Source organism: Amblyraja radiata, chromosome 37 (assembly GCF_010909765.2).
Source record: "Amblyraja radiata isolate CabotCenter1 chromosome 37, sAmbRad1.1.pri, whole genome shotgun sequence".
In the NCBI taxonomy this organism is placed as follows: Eukaryota; Metazoa; Chordata; class Chondrichthyes; order Rajiformes; family Rajidae; genus Amblyraja; species Amblyraja radiata.
This window is the reverse complement of record NC_045992.1, coordinates 9720636-9742639: the sequence shown is the minus strand read 5'-3', so window position 1 is coordinate 9742639 and position 22004 is coordinate 9720636. Positions and strand designations below refer to the sequence as shown.

Below are 22004 nucleotides of genomic sequence, written 5' to 3'. Positions count from 1 at the left end.
CAGTACACTAATTATATGTCCTTCTTCAGACAGTCAGGGGAAATGGCAACGAGAGATATAGATGATGATAGAGAGAAATATAGATGATGATAGAGAGAAATATAGAACAGATGAATGAGAGAAATGCAGACAAACTTAACAATGATCAAGGAAATGGTACGTTGTTAGCTGCGGACTAGGCGAAAACAAGTTATACATACAATGAAACCCACCGAGAGAGAGACTTGTACAATGACTAGGATGGAGGAATGATGGAGAGAGAAAGAGGGGGCTGCAAGCGTTACTTGAAGTTAGAGAAATCAATACTCATGCCACTGGGGTGTAAGCTGTCAAAGCAAAATTTGTGCTCCAATTTGTGTTTGGCCTCAATCTGACATCAGAGGGGGCACAGGACAGAAAGGTCAGAATGGGAAGGGGAGTTAAAGTGTTTGGCAACCAGGAGATCGCGTAAGCCCATGTCGTATAGACCCAGTGTTTAAGAAGGAACTGCAGATGCTGGAAAATGGAAGGTACACAAAAATGCTGGAGAAACTTAGCAGGTGCAGCAGCATCTATGGAGCGAAGGAAATAGGCAACGTTTCAGGCCGAAACCTCGTATAGACAGACCCAGCATAGGTGTTCAGCAAAACGATCGCCCAGTCAATGTTTGGTCTCGCCGATCTATAAAAGTCCAAACATCGAACAACGGAAACAGTAGATATCGGACTTTGGCCTACTACTTGCAGACACCTGCTCTAGAAGAACAATCTCTCAGCATCCATACTCTCAGTGCCTTTCAAAGTCATCATTAAAAAATAAAGGTGCTGCCGATTTAAATTTAAAACAAAAAACATTCAGCAAATTTGGCAATGAGAAGTTGCATTAATGTTCTAGGTTGAGGACTTAATCTGACCCACCCTATAGAGAGCAAGGAGTCCAAAAGGTAGACAAAAATGCTGGAGAAACTGAGCAGGTGAGGCAGCATCTATGGAGTGAAGGAATAACTTGAGTTACAACAAACCTTTATGTCCATATGTAAGATAATTATGTGCAGGACTCCCGAGGGAAAAAATGGCCTTTGCGGACCTGGCATGGACCCGATGGGCTGAGTGGCCGTACAGTGTATTCATAAGTTCATCTCGGATCTGTTTACTTAGGCGAATATTAACTATTCCAATGTAACTATTGCAAAGCAGATAATTAAACAATATATGGGGAAAAAACACAAATAAATCTGAATTAGACTCAGGAATGCAAGCAGCATCTGTGCAGAGAGAGATACTGTTTATATTTGTGAAAATCTTACTGAAATAAATCGCTCTGTCAGGCAAAAAATAGCTGCTTCGTTTCCAACCGCGCAACAGTGACTGGGAAGCTATGTATTTAACTCTACAGTTTGAAAGATCCAATTTTAACATAACATAGTGACTTATTCAAGCAAATCTTCCTGCAGAATCTAACGTTTTGGCATTAATGTTGTGAAGCGGCAATTCCTATGTAATAATGTGCACAATTAATATTTCTGGCGTAGCGATTGTCCGCATATTCAACACCTGAAACGACCTCAATGTTATTCTTTGCAATCTAAACCGAAGTTAAATTGGAACCCAGAGCATGTCCGAAACAATCAGAAACGGATATTATCCTTTCACTATTCAGTTTTCGAATTGAACAAATGTCCCAAAATACTTTCGCTGCAACTCGCTGTGCAAATCCTGGAAACAATTGGTACTTGATCGCATATCCCAGCATTATGCCTTTGGTGTTGTTTTTGGTGCTGACAAAACAGACAAAACCAAGAAGGGGCACTTCAGCTGACATTTAAAGTGGTGTTTTAAACCTGAACTCAGGCATTTGCATTCTCCTTATGGATCTTTCCACAGCAGCGCTGTGAGATTGACGTAACATGTGCTGAAATTTGGCCTTCAACCAAGAGCCCCTTACGTTTGTTGCTGCTTTGCTGTGGGGAGGAGAGCACAAACGAGTGCCTCGCACTGACCTCCCGGCGGCCGCAACCAGTCACCTCGCTCAAGATGTGAATGATGGCGAGAACCAGGGCTATGGAGACCTCCCGGGAACATAGCGTTTGCTGAAGAGACGAGGAGGTTATGGGGACCGGCGAAGAAACCCTAGTCACCTTGAGTGGTGGCGCGCCCTGGGGCTTCAGGCTACATGGAGGATCCCACCAAAACATGCCGCTTCGAGTCGCCAAGGTAGGACAGCGGCCCAGCACATTAACCCCCACCCCTCACCCGGTCAGGGAGAGCCCCCAACGGAGGAGGGATCCCAGATGAAAGAGAGATACTCCAAGACAGAGAGGTGGTGGGGTAGGGGCGAGAAGTAGGCACCGCAACACAGAGGTAGACCCCAACTCATTGAGATCCGTACCCGAGCAAAGCCTTTTCTTCCCCCTCCCCCCTTTTGGACCCCAGCCCGCAGAGAAATGAGAGAGAGAGAGAGCGGGACGACCGATAGCGAGATATCTCCTTTCCAAAGATACGTGCTCAGAGCCCTGCCGAGAAAGAGACCCTCAAACCAAGGGAGACGAGGGAAATACGCTTAACTGCCCCCCAAATTGGAGGGAGGGAGGGGATTGCCAGGAAGAAAGACTCATACCAAGAGACACCTCAGAAGTTCGCTAAACTGGGAAAGCGAACACCCCCAGCCTTCATCTGCAAATAGTTTGCGGAGTTCGGGACACACACACACACAATCACCGCATTTCGACATAATTTACTGCTATTATGCTCGATTCCGTTTTCGCACCGGCCAAGTACTTTAAACTTTGATCTCAAATTACTCGGGGCAAAGACCCCGAACGTGTCAAAACGGTCGGTAAAGTCAGACTAACTTTGAACGGTGGCGTGTGCGTACCGCGGGGGATTTTGCAGGAGCCAAACTCTTCTCAGGATTGCACATGTATCATATCGATTTACCCTGTTGCTAAGGCTCTGCGCGTGGAATCAATATCACCCGGCTCCAATGCATCTCCAGCAGGATCCTTCAACACGGATATACACACAAGACCAGCTGAATTTTTTTCAGCAAAATCTTTGCCAAGCCCGTTGATTTGGTCAATCTGGCTGGTAATTGGGAATATTCGCACATGATGTATAAACTCGCTAGATCTGATTGAATCATTCGGCACGCCTGCAACATTAACGCGGGCAGCGGCCAAAGGATTTTGGCGGTCAGATGCCAAATAAATCCTCCATGAGATAAGAGGGGAGGAGGATACTGACATTTGCTTTCAATTCATTTCCGAGTCCCAATTCTGGAATAATATTGGAACGATTCTTAATTGTTACTAAATATCAAAACTACCAAGGTGACTATACCACAAAAGTGGATGTAAATTGCACTGAGGCAATCATAGGTTCTGCAAAGCACCTTACAAATGTATTCTTTCTTTCTTTTAACAACGTCTTCTTCTTGCGTATGGCGTGCACAGTCTAAAGTTGTAGGACAACTTGTTCTATTTGATCTTACTTGATTGTGCACACCAGGTTGATTGCATTCGTCGAAACAGGGCGGACCACGTGAAGGTTGCAATCTCCCACCCGTTTAACAACGTCAAGTATATCCATGTGTAGGAAGGAACTGCAGATGCTAGTTTACACCGAAGATAGACACACAAAGCTGGAGCAAATCAGCAGGTCAGACTGAAGAAGGGTCTGACCCAAAACGTCACTTCTTCCTTTTCTCCAGAGATGCTGCCTGACCCGCTAAGTGTGTCTATCTTCCAAGTATATCCATGGCGCTTTCACATAGCCAGCACAGACATCATGTTTCAAATAGCCTTCTTCTGTGCAAGGTAATTCTGTGATTCCAGATAACTGCTTTATTCCTTGCCCTGTTTTTCGGCTTTAGCAACTGATCAGTGATTACATACTTTGCTGGAACAGTAATCACATTGGAAAGTGGAAACAGATGGTATAAATAATGCGGGAAAAAAAGCTTGTTTGTGACCTGTATGTGAGCTGACAGTATTGGATCAGAAATATCCCACCCAGCAAGCTGTCTCCATTGCCAACACCACAGATATTTCAGATTTTCAGGATACTTGTATCCTCATGTTCTGATAGAGTATGAAAATAATTGTCAATTCAGTAATTCTTTGTTCAGAAGTTTGCAAATCTACACCACTTTAAATAAGTTGCTGATTTGAAGGGTCTCGACCCGAAACGTCACCCCCCTTACTTCTCTCCAGAGATGCTGCTGCATTACTCCAGCATTTTGTGTCTGTCTTCGGTATGTAACCAGCATCTGCAGTTCCTTTCTACACAATTATTTTTCATTGTCTGTGCGCTACCAATGTCACATTCAGTTTAAGGCAGTGATGCAGTTGTAATGTTGATAACAGAAACGGTTCAAAATGAGCAGGTGAGCAGTCTTGCCTTTCAATTAGAATTAGAGGCTGCAGAATGGATTCAGGTTAAAAATTAATCTTATCAGTTTGGAATAGGTATAGTAATGAGACCTGTGTCTAATGAGTGTAGTGAGTGCAAAAAGAAAGCGAAGGAGTGGGAAAAGCAGGCACTGGGGAACGTTTTCAGGGAAAATGTGTAAAACAGGTCTGAGCAAGGTTTGTGATGCTGGATTTTGGAGAGATTAATGGTGGCATTTAAGGTTAGGATAGTGAATGTTGCAGCCAAGTCATGTCTAAATTACAGTCCATATCAAACATCTATGTTATTTGTGTCCATAGAAACATTTATTTGTGTCCAGAGAAATATTATTGGAGGAAATAATAATTTGTGAAATATGTTGAGAAGGACAATGAGGTAAACTGGGTAGCTGAAAAGTAGTTGATTGGTCAGGTCCTTGGAAATATGAGCATATTATGATGTTGGGATATAAGCATTTTTATTTGTTTGGTCAAAAGTAAATTTCTCATAGACTTGCTCATTGTCAGGAGAGTGTTGCAGGACAACAGAGGAGCATGGGTTTGGGTCTCTTCAAGCTGATATGCATCATCTAATTGGTTTAAGTCAACAGAGGTCCATTGCATTCAAGCTCAATCAAGGGTTTCGGCCCGAAACGTTGCCTATTTCCTTCGCTCCATAGATGCTGCTACACCCGCTGAGTTTCTCCAGCTTTTTTGTGTACCAATGTTCAGATACGTTGCTCTTGTGAGATATCTCTGATTAAAAATGTTAAACTTTATTCAGGGTACATTACCACTAATAACGAGTGCCACTGTAAATATACAGTGTAGGAGATTGTCAGAATGTGCATTGACTGTAATTTTGCTTACCATTTGGTGGTTTGTTATTCAATGTTATCACATGAAATTGATGACAATTTGAAATATGAATATAAAGATTAAAAATCACTTCAAAATTCAAGGCTCCTCTGAAAATAATCAATCACAATAATACTTTATTAGCCAAGTATGTTTTGCAACATACAAGGAATTTCATTTGCTAAGTCAGTCATACAATAAAAAGCAACGAACACACATAACACATGAACATCCACCACTGCCACCCCTCCACATTTCTCACTATGATGGAGGACGAAAAAAAGTTCAATGTCTTCCCTTAACTCTCCCGCGGTCAGGGGCCTCGAGCCCTCCATTGACGGGAACGATCTTGACTCCCATAGATGGCGGCATTTGGGCCCTCGGCTTTGGGGTGATCAGCTCCTGCATCGGGGGGATGTCGGCTCCCCCGCGCCGGCGATCGAACCCCGCGTTGGGGCTGGTTGAACCTTCCACGACATTGGAGCTTCCCGACTCGGCCTCTCCCGAGACTGCTAGCTCCCGATGTAAAGCCTGCAGGCCGCGGTTGGAGCGATCCCAGGCAAGGGATTGACTCCGATGTTAAGTCCACACCCCACGGGTGCACTCAAGGTCAGTCCGAGGATGCCTCCAGCTCCATCGATGTTAGGCCGCAGAGCGACCGGAGTCACGATCTGAAAAGTAATCGCATCTCCAGCAAGGTAAGAATAGAAAAAAAAGTTTCCCCCGACCCCCCACATAAAGCAAACTGGAGAACATTTACACAAACTTTTAACACGCACTAAAAGTAAAAAAGATGAAAAAACGGACAGACAGTTGGCGGGGCTGCCAATCATGCAGCGCCCTGGTGATGATACGACAGTATCTCCAAATGTGGCTTGGTGTTCATTTTTATCTGATTACATTCTGTGAAGTGCCAAAATATTTTATTCTCCTATGAGTTAATTTTATACAAGTTGTTGAAACCTACCTCACTCATTCACTGTGTTGCTCTAATATGATGGTGATAATAAGATAAATTGAACTGGGAAATGTACTCAGAAATATAATGAGTATCAATTAGGACACAGGCAGCAGGGATTAGCTAAAATTAGGTTAAAAATGATCGAACAAAAGTATGAATGGTAGTAGATAAATCGAGGCAGTGACAGGTCATGTTGCAGATAATTAATTCGCATGACAGATCAATATGGGGTCACCAGTGCAGTTCATAATCAGATAAGGCACATAGGTTGCACATTCTCAAAATATTTTCACTCGTTGAAGGATCAATTAAATGGATTATTTTGAGAAGATGAACTAGAGTGAAAAGTAAAGGAACAATTAAGTATTTTAGAAGTGTTTAAGAAGGAACTGCAGATGCTGGAAAATCGAAGGTACACAAAAATGCTGGAGAAACTCAGCGGGTGCAGCAGCATCTATGGAGCGAAGGAAAGAGGCAACGTTTCGGGCCGAAACCCTTCTTCAGACGCATAGAAGCTTGCAAAGCAATTAAAAAAAACTCAAGATTACAACATTTATTATGCTTCTCGCCAATCTCCTATAACTATTTGTAAATTTAGCACGAAATTACAAAGGGCATATAGAAAACATATTTTCTGAGGACTGCTCTCATTTATTGCTAAATATTGTTCCCACAATAAATTACAGATTTGCCCCACATCTTGTGACGGTACTGGATTTTATTTGTTTTTGGGTAGGGATAAGGTCACTCTCAATGAGCTGATGGAAAGAAAAGGTCATCCTTTTCTCGGCTGAATGCTTGACAGAGAATTTGAATACGAGGTATGCAGTTCTGACTATAGGAAAGGTGAGAAGCTCTTTGGACATTGCTTGCTAGCATTTTGGCTTCTTCTTCTTGCGTATGGCGTGCACAGCCTAAAGTTGTAGGACAACTTGTTCTATTTGATTTTATTTGACTGTGCACGCCAGGTTGATTGCATTTGTCGAAACAGGGCGGACCATGTGAAGGTTGCTATCTCCCACCCCGCATTTTGGCTTGATCGATGGTGACATCACCTGGCTCAGTTAACAGAGTATTATCTGTGGACACAGGCACTGTTCTTCCATTGCCACAGTCTCTGAAGGACTGTTCTTTAAATCAGAGCTTGAACCGAGTTCCTGTCTGCTTGTTGGAATGAGTGGAAATGGTGATATGGGATTTGATATGGGAAAGCACAGCTGCTGAATCCTTGCCAGAGAGCATTCCCAGTGCTCAGTATTTCACAGAGACTTAAGGCAGAGCAACACGTCTCTTGGTTAAACACTTAGTTTGCTTTAGTTTAGTTTAGTTTAGTTTATTATCACTGAGATATAGTGAAAAGCTTTTGGTGCATGCACATTTTGACTTTTTGACTAATTTTGCCTGTGCCAACTCTTTGAAAGAAATATCCAATTTATTCCACTTCCTGTATTCCATTACTAGAAACCTGCATTTTTTTCCTTTTCACATATTTGTTAATTTCCCTGTTGTAACTTCTGCTTTGACAAACCTCTCACGTTACATTGAAAACCATCCTCCTTTTCTCACTTTTTGCGCCAATTTCCGCAAAAAACATCAGATCACATTCTCGAAGCATTTATTTTGAGATTAAATAATTTAGTTTCATTTTCATTTTATGAATGTCAATCTGCCCTTAGAATGATGGAATTTCCCAGGAACTACTCAGATCAGATAGGGGCAGCGCATTGGTGCAGAGGTAGTGCTGCTGGGTTTGATCCCGACTATGATGACCTGGGTTTGATCCCGACTATGGGTGCGGTCTGTACGGAGTTTGTACGTTCTTCCTGTGACTGCGTAGGTTTTCTCAGTGATCTTCGGTTTCTACCCACACTGTAAAGACGTAGGTTAATTGACTTGGTATAATTGACTTGGTATAAGTGTAAATTGTCCTTAGCATGTGTAGGATCGTGTTAATGTCCGGGGATCACTGGTCAGTTCGGACTCAGTGGGCAGAAAGGCCTGTTTCCGCACTGTATCTCTGAACTAAACTAAAATCACATCCAGTAAAGGAGCCCCGCTAAGCCCCGATCACAAAATTGTGGAGTACAGAGGTAAATAAATAAATGATGGGTCTTTGTCCTAAACATTATGGAGGACACTGTACATTTCTCTCCCTCAGCCATTAATCTATTTCCCTTTTAAATACCTTTCTGAATTCTGCCTCCCCATTGTTTCTTGTCACAGCATCCCCCTGCGTTGAAACCTTTCCTAATCCCCCCACTTTTTCCATGACGTTTGTAAATTTATCCCCATAGTTACTGACATACCTACCAGTGGAAAGAGTTTGCTGCTATTTATAAATACCTTTGAACCCCTTGAACAGGTCTGCTTTTATAGCTGATTGTTCTTGTGAAAAGTGCAGCAACATCTCTCATGCCTCTTCACAATTAAATCCTCACTCCCAGGATCAAATGTTGAAACTGCACACTAAGATGGAACACTTGTTCTAACATTACAAATGGTAAGGTTGCATTTGGACTATATTGTTCAGTTTTGGTCACTCTGCTATAGGAAGGATGTTGTTAAGCTTTACAGAGTGCAGAGAAGAATTATAGAAACATAGAAAATAGGTGCAGGAGTAGGACATTCGGCCCTTCCAGCCTGCACCGCCATTCAACATGATCATGGCTGATCATCCAACTCAGTATCCCATACCTGCCTTCTCTCCATACCCCCTGATCCCTTTAGCCACAAGGGCCACATCTAACTCTGAGGATGTTGCCAGGACTTGAGGGTCAGAGCTATAGGGAGAGGTTGGGCAGGCTAGGACTCTATTCATGGAGCACAGGAGGATGAGGGTGACCTTATAGAGGTGTTTAACATCATGAGGGATATGTAGTCTTTTGCTCAGAGTTGGGAAATCAAGAGCCACAGGTTTGTGAGGCGGGAAAGACACAGCCAATTAACAAGCACCAGGCACCAACTTCCTTTTAAATAGAATAAGTGACTTTGAATTGCACAAGGTGATTCCCAACATAAGAATGAGATTTAGTAAAAAGTAAGATACATAGCTGGGATAAATGGCCACCGACCCCTTATAAATCTTGACAAAATTCAAATGGTCCTAACTAGGGTACGAGTGAAGCCTCATCAACCTTGCAGTAGTATGAATTATAAGTGTGTTTTTGGAGACAAAACATTGGGCAAATGCATGGAAATCAAGTAATCTTAGTCAAGAACAAGCTAGAGCTCAGAGAAATTCCACACTCGGCAGTCAGAAGCAGAAACCCAGAATACTAAGGAGAATTGTTGCCTGATTGGTGTCTGACCACAGATTAGAGCTTTGATCTGAGGCTGTTCCAGTTTGTACACTCAGTTACGCATTGAACAGTACATTTATTTATTCATGAACAATGAAGGCCATTAAATCATACTTGAAAGACAGCGAGAATACAGCAGTTTCATTCTATTTTCTGGTTAACTGGTACTTGAAGCAGAAATGTTTTCATAGAATGAAAAAAATTGAATTTATCCAACACCCTTTACAATGTCTGAATATCCAAATGACTTTACTGCGAATGAAATACTTTGGTAATGTAGTTATTAGTGTGTGAATAAATGCAGCAGCCAATTTATACAGTATGATTCCACAAAGAGCAATGAGGCAAGTGATCAGATCATCTGTTGTTGTGATGTTGATTGATGGGTAATTATGGACCAAATCACAGGGGAAAGCAGAGCTGAGGCTGACATTTCATCATTGGGGCATTGCTAGATTCATTTTATGATATGCTGAAGATAAAGCAGGAAATGGTTCCCTTTTTAAAAAAGAATATACTTGGAAATAGATGGCTGCAATCAAATTAAGTGAACTTGAAACAGTCTTATCGCATAACATGACTGTCTGCTTTCTTTTGTTTCCCATGATGCCAAGGTGACTCGTTACATGAGAATGAGATTTGTTAAAAAAGCAAGATAAATAGATGGGATAAATGGCCACTGACCCTTCATATGCACCATATGATCAGATGTGTCTCCAGACTGGCAAATCAATCATTAGTAAACAGCCAAAGAAAGAGATTAGGGCTCATTAGATTGCTATCAATGGATGTCAGCGGCTTCAGAACACCATTGAGCCAGGCTTTGGATGAAATGGTAGGCTATTCGATGAAGTCTATGATGATGGTCAGGATGAGAGGCAAAGAGAAATGAATCCACAACCTTCTCTTGACTGAAAGTGGCGCTCAGTCTTCCTTGTCAAGGGGCTGTGAAGAATTACTGAGCGTGACTTTCATAGGTGGGCTGTGGTTGATGTTGATAACAAGCAGATTGAACCCAAGAACAAAAGGATTAGTCGCCCATGGTTGCTCTTGGTTTCTGGTTCCTAAGGAGAGCTCCCTCTGAGTCCTGTTTCTCATCTCCACTTCTTCTCTTGATCTCCATGCCTTCTCACCACCTTCTCTCCTGTTTTGGTCGAATGTAAGGAGGCCACGACAAATTTATGATCCATTTTCATTGTATTATTTCTGGAAGAATAAGGTAAGCACCTGCTTGGCTCAAAATATACCATTCTCTGGTACCAGTAATTCACTGTGTTGGAGGATCTTTCAATTTTAGGCTTCGGAATAGAATATAATTGGATTATGTCCATGTGTTTTGTTTAAAAGAGTTATAAAACATGAAATGAGAATAGGTTCTGCGGAAATTTATTTTCAGCAACGCATTTAAGTGGTGCTGGTTTCCGACGGACACGGTGAAGGACGCACCGCACATCTCTGTCCTTCATGCAGCTGGCAAGCTCCTCTTTTGTCTCTGCACATGCGTCTTCCATCAACGTCTTCAGCATCGTCTTGTTTGGCCGTCCCGGGTCACGTCTTCCATAGGTGGGTTCCCACAGCACAACCTCGTTTGCCGGCATTCCTGGGTGGCAGCAGCAGTGACCAGCGAGCCTCATCCTTCTCCCCCTGATCTTCTCGGTCAGAGATGGAATCTCCCCATAGAGCTGGGCATTGGTGATGTGGTCCCTCCAACTGACATTTTGATAGCATGCCGGAAACCAGCACCACTGCGTCGCTAATGTTGTCAACGATTTAATAGAAAATAAAGAAATCAAATAAAAGCATTTAAAATCGCCAACATATTTGTAACAAGATAATGAATGAGGTGAAAGGATTTGGTGTATTAATAAAGCGAAAGGCTCTCTTGCCTTCCAAAGACCGAAGATTGCATGGAGAAAATTAATTTATCCTTTATTTATTGGAGCTGTTGCATTGTTTTATATTAGCTCAGCTCCTGAATATACAGTATTGCCAAATGCTCCCTCCCCACTCTGATGTCCTATTTTTGGATGTGGAACGCATACTGCAATAGTTTTTATTTTTATCCAGTACCACATGCCATGGCATTCCGGAGCTCATTTCCATCCACAAGCATTTTACACGGATTGGGACAGATTACTGTCAGGGAGGAGGCCAGGAGAATGGGAATGACTGGCAACGTGCCGATGGTCACGTAACCACAATGCCAGACAAAGCTATTATGGGTAAAATGGCGAGAGCAGGTGCAATCTTGATTTCAAGTGCTATATATGTGCAATCGACACCAATATCAACAGCAGTAAGATTTTGGCCAAGTCACTTAATAGACCATAATCTAAAATACTGTAGGGTTGATTTAATTAAGAAACAGAGGGAGGGAGTAGGCCGATAGCCTGCTTACTATTCCATAAAATCACTATGGCTCTAACTGAGAATTCCTTTAAATGCAGATGGTGAAAATCCTGAAACAAAATCACTGATGAGTGGTTCACATATTCTCTGTTTTTATTTTTGGATAATCTAATATTGGTCAACACACCGTTTTCCTGCTCTCTTTGCAAAACCCTTGCTTCCTTGCACCACACATAGCTAGAGGAAGGGACTGCAGATGCTGGTTTACAACAAAGAAAGTGCTGGAGTTACTCAGCAGGTCAAGCAGCATCTCTGGAAGGCATGGATATGTGACTCATCTGAAGAAAGGTCTTATTCTGAAGCCGATTCCCCAGCTCTAGATACCACCACTATGGAAAACATCCACTCAGCATTCACCCTGCTAATTCTCCTCAGAATCTTGTCTGTCTCAATAAGATCAACTTTCACTCTTCGAAACTCCAATGAGCACGGGCCCAATCTGCAAAACCTTTCTTCATATATCAACCCTTTCACTGCAGGAATCAATAGTGAACCATCTCTGCACTGCCTACATGTAAATATATCCTTCCTTGACCATGAATACTGAAACCACATTAATACTCTGGTGCCCTGTAAAGATGCAACAAGAATTCCTGACCTTTGTAGTCCATACTCTGAAATAAAGGCCAATGTTCCCATTAATCTTCCTAACTACTTGCTGTCTGGCATACCACTCATTTGTGTCTCATGCACCAAGGCAACACCTTAGCACACCATGGGAACCTGTAATCTCACTCCATTTAAATAATAATTCGCTATTTCATTCTTCCTTCTGAAATAGTCTCATATTTTCCTATGTTATTTTCCATCTGCCAGTTTGTTACCTGCTCACTGTGCAATTTTCGAGGTGATTTGTGTCCTTATCATATCTTACGTATCTTTCTAACATCGACAAACTTTATTACAATAAGATCACCCGAGTCATCAATGTTGATTGTACAGGTTGTCCCATGGTTATGGGCACCAAACCTAAGGATGTTCATGTATAACATTATTAAATTCAAAAGTTCAATGCACAGAAAAGTCAATTTCCACAAACAACCCCTCTCTGCCTCTGTTTTTCATAGTTGTTTTTTTAATACATCATTCTTATGTGCTTTAGATGCCTTTCTCTACAGTAGATTATTATATTGAGTGAATTTTGTGTATTTTCCAACATGGACAAAATCGACTAATAGATATCTGTAAAATTGGAAACCATTCATTCCCCTGGACAGCCTGTAAATATTTGAAGCCCCAGGCCTGAAGACTGCCACATCCCCCTCGTGACTGACTGCCAATCTGAAAATGACCCACCTCCTAAATATATGTTTTCTATTTATTAGCCACTCACCGACGCATGCCCTTATATATTAACCCCCATCCCATGCCTATTTGCCTTTTTCAATGAACCTTTACATGGCACCTTATTGAATGCCTGGAAATCCAAATCTACTGGTTCACCTCAATCCATTCTATTTGTTACATCCTCATTGAGTCCTAGTAGATTTGTCACATATAATTTCCCTTGCCTCAAACTAAATTGACTCTGATTGTTTGTCTGACATTTTGTCTGACATTTTTTTAATTGTCCTGCTGTTACATCTTTAATAATGAATATCATGAATAATGAAAATCATTTTCTCAATGACAAATATAATGTTAACTGGTCTATAGTTTCCAACTTTCTGTCTCCTTTTTTGAATAGTGCCATTTACCTTGTGATCCTCCAACCCACTGTGAATTCTCCAGCATCTATGGAGTTCAGATATTAAAGATAGACACAAAATGCTGGAGTAACTTAGCGGGTCAGGCAACATCAACAGACTGAGGATGTAGAAGGGTCTCGACACGAAACGTAACCTATTTCTTTTCTTCAGAGACGCTGCCTGACCCACTGAGTTATTCCAGCATTTTGTGTCTATCTTCAATGTAAACCAGCATCTGCAGTTCCTTCCTAAACACCATGTATCCTAGGATCCATGCCATCAGATCCAGAGGACTACTTCAATTTTGGCCCCATTAGTTTGCACCTTTACTGTAGTGATAGAGATTCTTTTTTTCTTCCCTGCCTTGTGCCCCTTGATTCTCAATATTTAAGGGCCAGTCCCACTTGGGCGTCATTTACGCAACATCATTTATGCGTCACGATGCATGACGTGCACGTGATGCGCGCATGGTGCGTGGTGACGTATCCGATAGCATTGTGATGTTACCTTCACCAGCACAGTTCAAGACTCACTTGCACGTGCTTGGAGGAAACCGTATGGTAACCAGGAATATGTACCAGAGCCCACACCAGAGCAACATGGTGCAAGACAGGTGACCACTGATTTTGGGGGCAATGAAACATTTGTGCAAATAAATCATAGCTCTGTCTGTTCTCTGAGGTAAAAGGTCCATTTCAATGTATACTAATTCTCCCTGGTATCCTAGTTGGTATTTATCTCACAACCAACAGCTTAAAACACTTTGAGTCATTGTTTGGTCATTACCTCTGTTACTAGGGTTTGTTCTTCATCTCCAGCCCTTCCCTCTCTGTCCCCTTCCCTCTCCCTCCCCTCCACATCTGGTTAGCAGCATGGTGCATCAACAAATGTTCTGCAGTTCCCAAGGCAACTCCAACAGAATCTCCAAACTGCAGTCTCTGCCACTAAGAAGGACAAGGGTGGTCGGTCCATGGAAACTAATGAGATCTATCATACGTTCCTTCAGCATTGTGATAGTACCTTAACCAGCGCAGTTTAAGAAATTGCTCACCACCACTATCTCAAAGATAAATGAGGATTAACAGTGCATACTAGCCCTGGTAATATGGCATAATTCCATAATAAAACTAAAATATTGACTTTTAAGAAGGTATTTTTTAAGTGCTCCTGATGTCTAGATTGAAACTTTGAGCTGATGCACCAGAGTGTATTAACATTCTTAATTAGTGTATCTGCCTTTTAATTAATTTTAAATATAATTTATGCATTAACTTCATAGGGTGAGATGTTGTCAGCTGACACCAGGTAGATGTGGTTTTGGAAGGATGTTTGTGGATTGTAAGTTTAAGGTGTTTTTTTCAATTCACAAGATCTGGGGATTGCTGGCAAGAGGGACACTAATTACTCATCTGTAATTTTCTTTCAAAACATGATGTTGTATTTCACCAGGATCCCAAGTTATGACAGTGCCTATGGGGTGCCATTAACTATGATTTCCAAGATTTTAACCCAAAGGCAAATGTGAAATATGTTAAGTTTGAACTGATGAATCCCTTGTGTTAATGCTGTATGTGCCTGCTGCCAATGTCATTTGAGGTGATAGGGACCAAAGTTAGAGGCACTTCAAATTCCATGTCACCAGCTGAGAATGAAGCAGGAACCCAGAGTCAGGTTGTAGATAAGGGTGACGGTTGGATAATTCCAAGATCTGCAATTGTATTTATTTTCCATTAGAAAAGTTGACAAAACTAATAACTTTTATCAGATGGGTTGAAAATAAAGTTGTCTTCTGTTTGCACTTTTGCTGAAACAATATATATTTTGATTTTGCAGTCAAATAAGTTGCCCTGAATGTTCTATGCCTAGGCACAACAATTAGATGTACTATGTAAAGTTCAAATTAAACTTGTCATCAAGATTACTGCGTCATCTTCCCACTGTAAATCATTTTGTTGAAGGTGCGAATTTCAAGTTTTTATCAGTATTTCAGCCAGTTGGTTCTTGTTTACGCATGTGTTTCATAACTAAGTGCAGGGAAGTCACAATGCAATCCAATCCAGGTATCCCCCAAGTCCGAACAGGAACAGTTCCAGGTTTAGACAACTAAATTCCTATAAATAATAAAGCACAAAAAAACCTCACATCCTTGGCTCTCAAAAGTAGAGGAAAAGATAGAGGAAAGAAACTGATACGCAAACCCCAGAGAGAAAGAAATGAAGGTTACAAAGTGACGTCAGCCAGTGAAAATAGGATGTGCCTCTTAAAAAACACTTATGGTTGCTGCGCCATGAGTGAGAGAAACTGTTTCTCAATACTTACTGGGGAATGGTATACATGCATTCCAGATAAGTTAGTGCCTTAAATAAACTGTGTGCGGAGAGATAATGCATGTGAAATGACAGCCAAGCGCAGTGCCTGCAATGTGTGGACCGCCTGCAATAACACCTGTCATTGAGCCGATTGCTATTTTCGGGCATTGAGTAATTTGGGATTTGCCTTCAATTCTCAACTCGGCAGGTTCACAAAGACAGACTTTTGCACATCGCGGGCAATGCAGGGCAGTTTTTAGCAGCATTGATCATTCTGTAGGTTGAGCAAACCATACAGGGACGATTCAACTGCTATTAGAAGCCACATCCTGTGAGATGTCTAAGATTTCAGTTGAATATTAGTATTTATTCATGTTGATTCTGAACCATGAGACAGTCTATTGAGAGAAATAAAATTATAGCTGACCTGTGCTTCCATTATTTGGTCATGTCTGATTATTGTGCAAATATTATCAGGGAGTCACACTGATTGAAATAATTGTCATTTAGTTATCAGAAAATAAGTGTTTGTAAACAACGACTTATAGAGCAAGTCTACACCACTTGGGCAGTTAAGCCAGCTCAGTCAGTGATCTGCCAATCTTTGGCAGGTTGCAGTCAGTATGGACAAGCTGTTATTTTACATCAATGAAGGGAAGATCAGGGAGTTATCGTTGTCTAACACAAGACGATACGATAGAACTTTATTCATGCCAGGAGGGAAATTGGTCTGTCAACAGTCATAAAACACAAGAAACATGAAACATTAAATTAAAGTCACGAGTGGAAAGGATTGGGGATGTGCAAATGTTGGGAGGGGGGATGGGGGGGGGGGGGGGGGGGGGGGTCAGTCTGCCCCACGACAGAAGGGGAGGAGTTATCCAGTTTGATAGCCATAGGGAAAAAGGACCTCCTGTGGCGTTCAGTACTACATCTGCAAACTACATGGTCATGCCCTACAAGATGACAATCACAGGGATCATTGACCTTTCTTGTTATCTGTCACAAAATGCACACGCTGTTATTTCCAATGACACTAATTTCTTCCAAACAATCTTGATAAGATTGATACTTTTTTAATAATTGAGATTTATATGCATAGTCAGTGTGATTCATCTACATTGTCAGCAATAATTATGCTTTGCACAAGTGAACTTGTTCCATTGCACATCTTCTCACAAAGCTTCCTCTGAGTATTGGGGTCCAATATGAAGTTTGATCCAATATTAATTCTCCAATCAATTCATCAAGGTCATTGCATTGCTGATTATGGGAGTTTATTATGCATATTTTGGCTGCTGCATTTCCTAAGTTACAGAAGTGCATACACTTGTAAAGTATGTCAATTACTTAGTAAATTACTAAGGCTGCGACAGATATTGGAGGAATGCAAGCTCTTCCACTATTAAACACTTCAGTGCAAATCTCCTCATTGTCCCTGTGAGTCTTACACCACAAATATTTTCTTTACCATGCCAATTAAACCCACGAAAAGTGCTTTGAGCTTCACACTAGTATTGGAGATTCCAAAATATACTGCACTTAAATCGAGAAGATAGATTGGATTAAATTAGTTTGTATTCCCTTTTGTACATTAGATGGAACCATAGAACATAAGGAGATTACACAAGGAGGCATTTAGCCTACCTAATTCTACCACTAGGCCCTTCTCCAGAAACTTGCACATTTGTCTCCACCAAATATCCCCTCTTGTAGGTCACGATGAAGCATGCTTCCCACCACATCTGCAGATAATGCATTGCAGATTCTAATCGCATGTTTCATAAGTGATTTTTGTCATTGTCTTTCCCTTTTTCTTATTGCTGTTACCTTTAGTTTTTAATCTCTCCAACAAACCCCCCCCCCCCCCCCCCCTTATCCACTCTGTTCATATCCCTCATCATTTTTTAAATGTCAATCAGCTTCCTCCAAAAAAAACCAACCTTTTATTGTCTATCCATGTAACCATAGTCCCTCATCTCAGGAACCAAACGTTAATCTTTTGTGGACCTCTTTGATATCTACCTGTGAAAATCTTGTCCCAGCTTGGGGGATTACTTTGTTTTAAGATCACAAGATTGAAGTTTATGAAGCACAATTTTGAACAATTGTCAGTGTAATTTGTTGATATTACTTGGAATTTCATGCTGGAAATGAACAAAACGGTTAATGTTTATCTGATGAATGGTCATTGAACTAAAACATTAAATCTATTTCTCTTACCACAGATACTGTCTGACATGCTAATTATTGACAGCATTTTTTGTTATATTTTGTATTTCCAGCATCTGCTGTGCTTGGCTTTTAAAATTTAATGCTGCACAGCTAAAAGATTACAAGGAGGATCCTGACCCAAACCATCACCTGTCCATTCTCTTCTGATCCGAAATGTTAACTGTCCATTCCTTCTACAGATGCTGCCTAACCACCTGAGTTTGTGTTTTGAACAAATCTTATGTACTAGCTACCAATCATCTTGACATGCTGTTCAATTGTCAGTCATACAGCACAGAAATGGCTCAATTAGCCCTCTAGATCCATGGTGACTGTTTACTCATCCACACTAATCCCATTTCCCCTCATTGGGTTCACATCCTTCTGTGCCTTGCCTAGTCAACTGCCTGTCTCTATGCCTCTTGAACACAGTGCTGGTATTTGATTCTACCATCTTCTCTGGCTTCAGATATCAACCACTCTGCAAAAAATATTGGTCGGACCTTATTTCAGTCCTATTCTGGACATGTTTTCCTGATGCACTGCTTCATAAACAAGAGTCACCTTTTGATATCTGACTCACTGTTGCTGTTTAAGCAAGAGCAGGCTATTCAGCAAAGGCATTGCGGCTAACCTCTGTGTAATCCCCACCCAATAACTCACGGAGTCAAAATCAGGATTTGGACAATGACTAATTTTCACTGCTGCAATGCCAGGAGTTGTACAACTCCTATAATCAGCTATCTAGTGACATTATCCAATAAGTCACCCACATATAATTGTCCTTGTTGTCTTTAGCTATTTGAATCTGAATCTGCGTTTTACATCATAATAATTTTGTCCAATTCTTTTGGTCATCTCTATGCTTTTGGTCATCTCTATACTTTTCGAGGCACTTTTCTCCGCTGTTACTGGATTGCACGGGTGATGTTTACGGAGGACATTGGGACATGAGGGAAAGTAGGACACCTTGAATAAATAGTTGATTTCTTTTTCGCCTGCGAAGTTTTGGGGCATTTGAATCTTCCTTTAAACAAGTCAACATTCTGTACTGAGTTTCTTCAGCATAGATGGGATTTGAAGACACTTACTTGTAAATTGATATTCAAAAGAACAGTAATTTATAAGTGTGCTGGTAGCTTTTGTGCACAAATTGTTAGCTGCTAGGAGTTTCTGAGTAGGATTGACTTCACCTCTAATTACTGATGTTGATCTAATATTTCTGCTTTCAGGGTTATTGGTAAATTCAGCACAAATTCAGCAAACGTTTCAGGTGTGATTGTCTCCAGCTTAGGGTTTTGCTCCAAACTGGTTGCATATTGTCAAGTGCAAAGATTGGGCATGGACCAGCACAATTGTACAGTTGTTTGTGTAATTTATAAATATTTTTTGTACATCCCTGGTATATTTCGCCTCGACACTGCAGTTGGACTGCTGGACCACGGGAGAAGGAACAAAGGGAAGAGATAAAGACTTTGCCTTCCATCACAGTGAGGAGATGTTGGAGACTCACTGTGATGGATGTTTATGTAAACTGTTGTTAAGTGTGGGTCTTGGATTGTTTTGTAATGTAAAAAACTGTAGAAATGATATTTCGTTCAAACCTAGGTTTGAATGACAATAAATGCATTCTATTCTATTCTATTCTATTTATGACGTGGCTTCATTAACAAAGCAGAAAATGTATTTTTGCAAAAAATATTTTTTTGTCAATCTCTCAACCTGAGACACAATTCTTGAATCAAAACTGACTTTCTGAATTCAACAGCACCATTTATTGGTATCACTTGTGTATGATGGTCAAATTGGATTTTTTTTTCCATATTTATCTATTTTGGAAATTTTCCCATTAATGTATTTTATGCCTATTAATATTTCTAAGAATATCCGTAATGGGTGCAATTAGCAACAACGTGTCAAGATAATTAATTCTTCTGCAGTATAATTCGTTTTATTGCTGAATTCTACCACAATGTTTTAAAAACTAGCTCCAGTTTCTGAAACAATTGGCATTGGGTGTAACTCCAACTGAACATTTCTCAATCTCATGCTCCAGTTTGGCTGATTTCATTGTCCTGATAGTAACAGATCAGCTAAACACGGATCACATCTGGGAGAGTGAGCATAAGAGTTCATTTTTCCAACCAAAATTTAAGCATGAGATAATGATTCATTTATTTCATGTGAAGGAGATTTTTTAAAAATAGTGCAAATTAATGAGTTTAGCATCAAATCACAGATCCTTTTACTCGGATTATTCCAGGTGCGGAAGCGAGGGAAAGCTTGTAGAGGTGGGCTACGTGAGAATGATACCCTCCTGACCATCAATGGAAGATCTTGCAGTGGAATTTCACATGCAGATGCCATGAACATCATAGACTCTTCAGACGGGACTCTGCGCATCTGGGTCAAGAGGTACTAAACACGGACGGTGCAAAATGCAAACACTTGAGTTCCTTTATTTAAACAGTTTATCAATCCTTAGATTTGTAAATGTTTGGGCAAACCCAGTTAAGGTTGTTCAATGATAAAGGAATATGATAGAGTGGGTGCAGAAATGTTATTCCATCTGTTTGGAATTCCAGGGTCTCTCAACACTGCATGTGGTGAAATATTACCCATAGATTCTGTTCTTGATTATTATTCCAGGCATGTCAACCTAGTTACGTACTGAAATGAAGGTGTAATGAACATCATGTTTATTACACTTCCTGGCCAAGTTCTCTAGGGTGGAATAACTGCAACTAGCAGAAAGTTCAACCCTTCTGGTGTTTGGGGACACTTTAGTGGGAATGTGTCATAAAGTGCATTCAAGGGTGAGATATATTAGGGATGTATAGGTAATCAGGCAGGGGAGGATATGGTCAGATCTGACTGGACGGGGTTATATAATCACCTTCTGCCTCTATGTTCTTTAAAACGCCCAACACGCCCTCGTCCCCTCCCCACAACCTCAGCATCCACAAAGCCCCATGCGGTTTAAAAGTTTATCTCTGTAACTTGGCTGAAGGGACTGAGAGAGAGTGACTTCGCACACTTGATATTTGAACCCATGACGGGCGGTCTTACCCACTGATTCTAGTCCAGCCAGTGCCAGCCACTGAGATGCCACTAATCCAGGAGGGTGCTAGTCTATCCCGGGTTCAATTGTTCCATCGCTTCTGATCCCAGTAACTTGAATCCTCTTCTAGGATTTCGTGCAGCCCGGCAACTGGCAGCTTTCAATCTGAGACCAGCCCGGCCACCGCCCCCTGTGAACGGAGCCAAGAAACTTCAAAAGTCCCCGAACTAATGCTGGAGCCCCCCAGTGTGAAGGTAGAGACATCCCGCGACACCAGCGGGCTCCGTGGCCAGCCGGAGTGCTACACATCGCCCCCGGACAGCGAGGCGTATTACGGTGAGACCGACAGCGACGCGGATCACACGGCCAGCGAGAGGCAGCGGAGGCAGAAGAAGCGCTGGCCGGGTCCCAGGGCGCCAGTGCGGGGATCGGCCGACGAGGCGTCGGAGCAGAGCGAGTACGACAGCGCCCCGGAGCCGGTGTGGAGCGACTGCCGCTCCCCTCTGAGTCCCCTGTCGCCGGAACCCGCAGCATCCGCCTGTATGGATCATCCCAGCCTCGCACAAGGGGCAATCCCGAGGATGTTTCAGCCCAGGAAGGTGGAAGCCAAGATTAATATCTGGCAGCCCAGGGTGGAGATGGCTACTTACCCCAAGCCTGGTCTCGCCCACACTATCCTCACCCCCAGCAGCCACACCCAGCCCACTCCCTGTTACCCTACCGCCAACCCCAACTATCCCAACTACCACCCCACCTATCCCAACACCAACCCCACCTATCCCAACACCAACCCCACCTATCCCAACACCAACCCCACCTATCCCAACTACCACCCCACC

General features: G+C 41.9%; 1 protein-coding gene across 1 annotated transcript; it reads left to right on the top strand.

The window, feature by feature from the left end:
• Window positions 1-636: 636 nt before the first annotated feature.
• Window positions 637-21986, top strand: LOC116966528 (synaptopodin 2-like protein; the record flags this gene model as incomplete). Its single annotated transcript, XM_033012858.1, has 3 exons — window positions 637-2192; window positions 20368-20519; window positions 21296-21986. Coding segments are annotated over exons 1-3 (948 nt in total), but the record flags the coding sequence as incomplete, so codon positions are not given.
• Window positions 21987-22004: the final 18 nt, after the last annotated feature.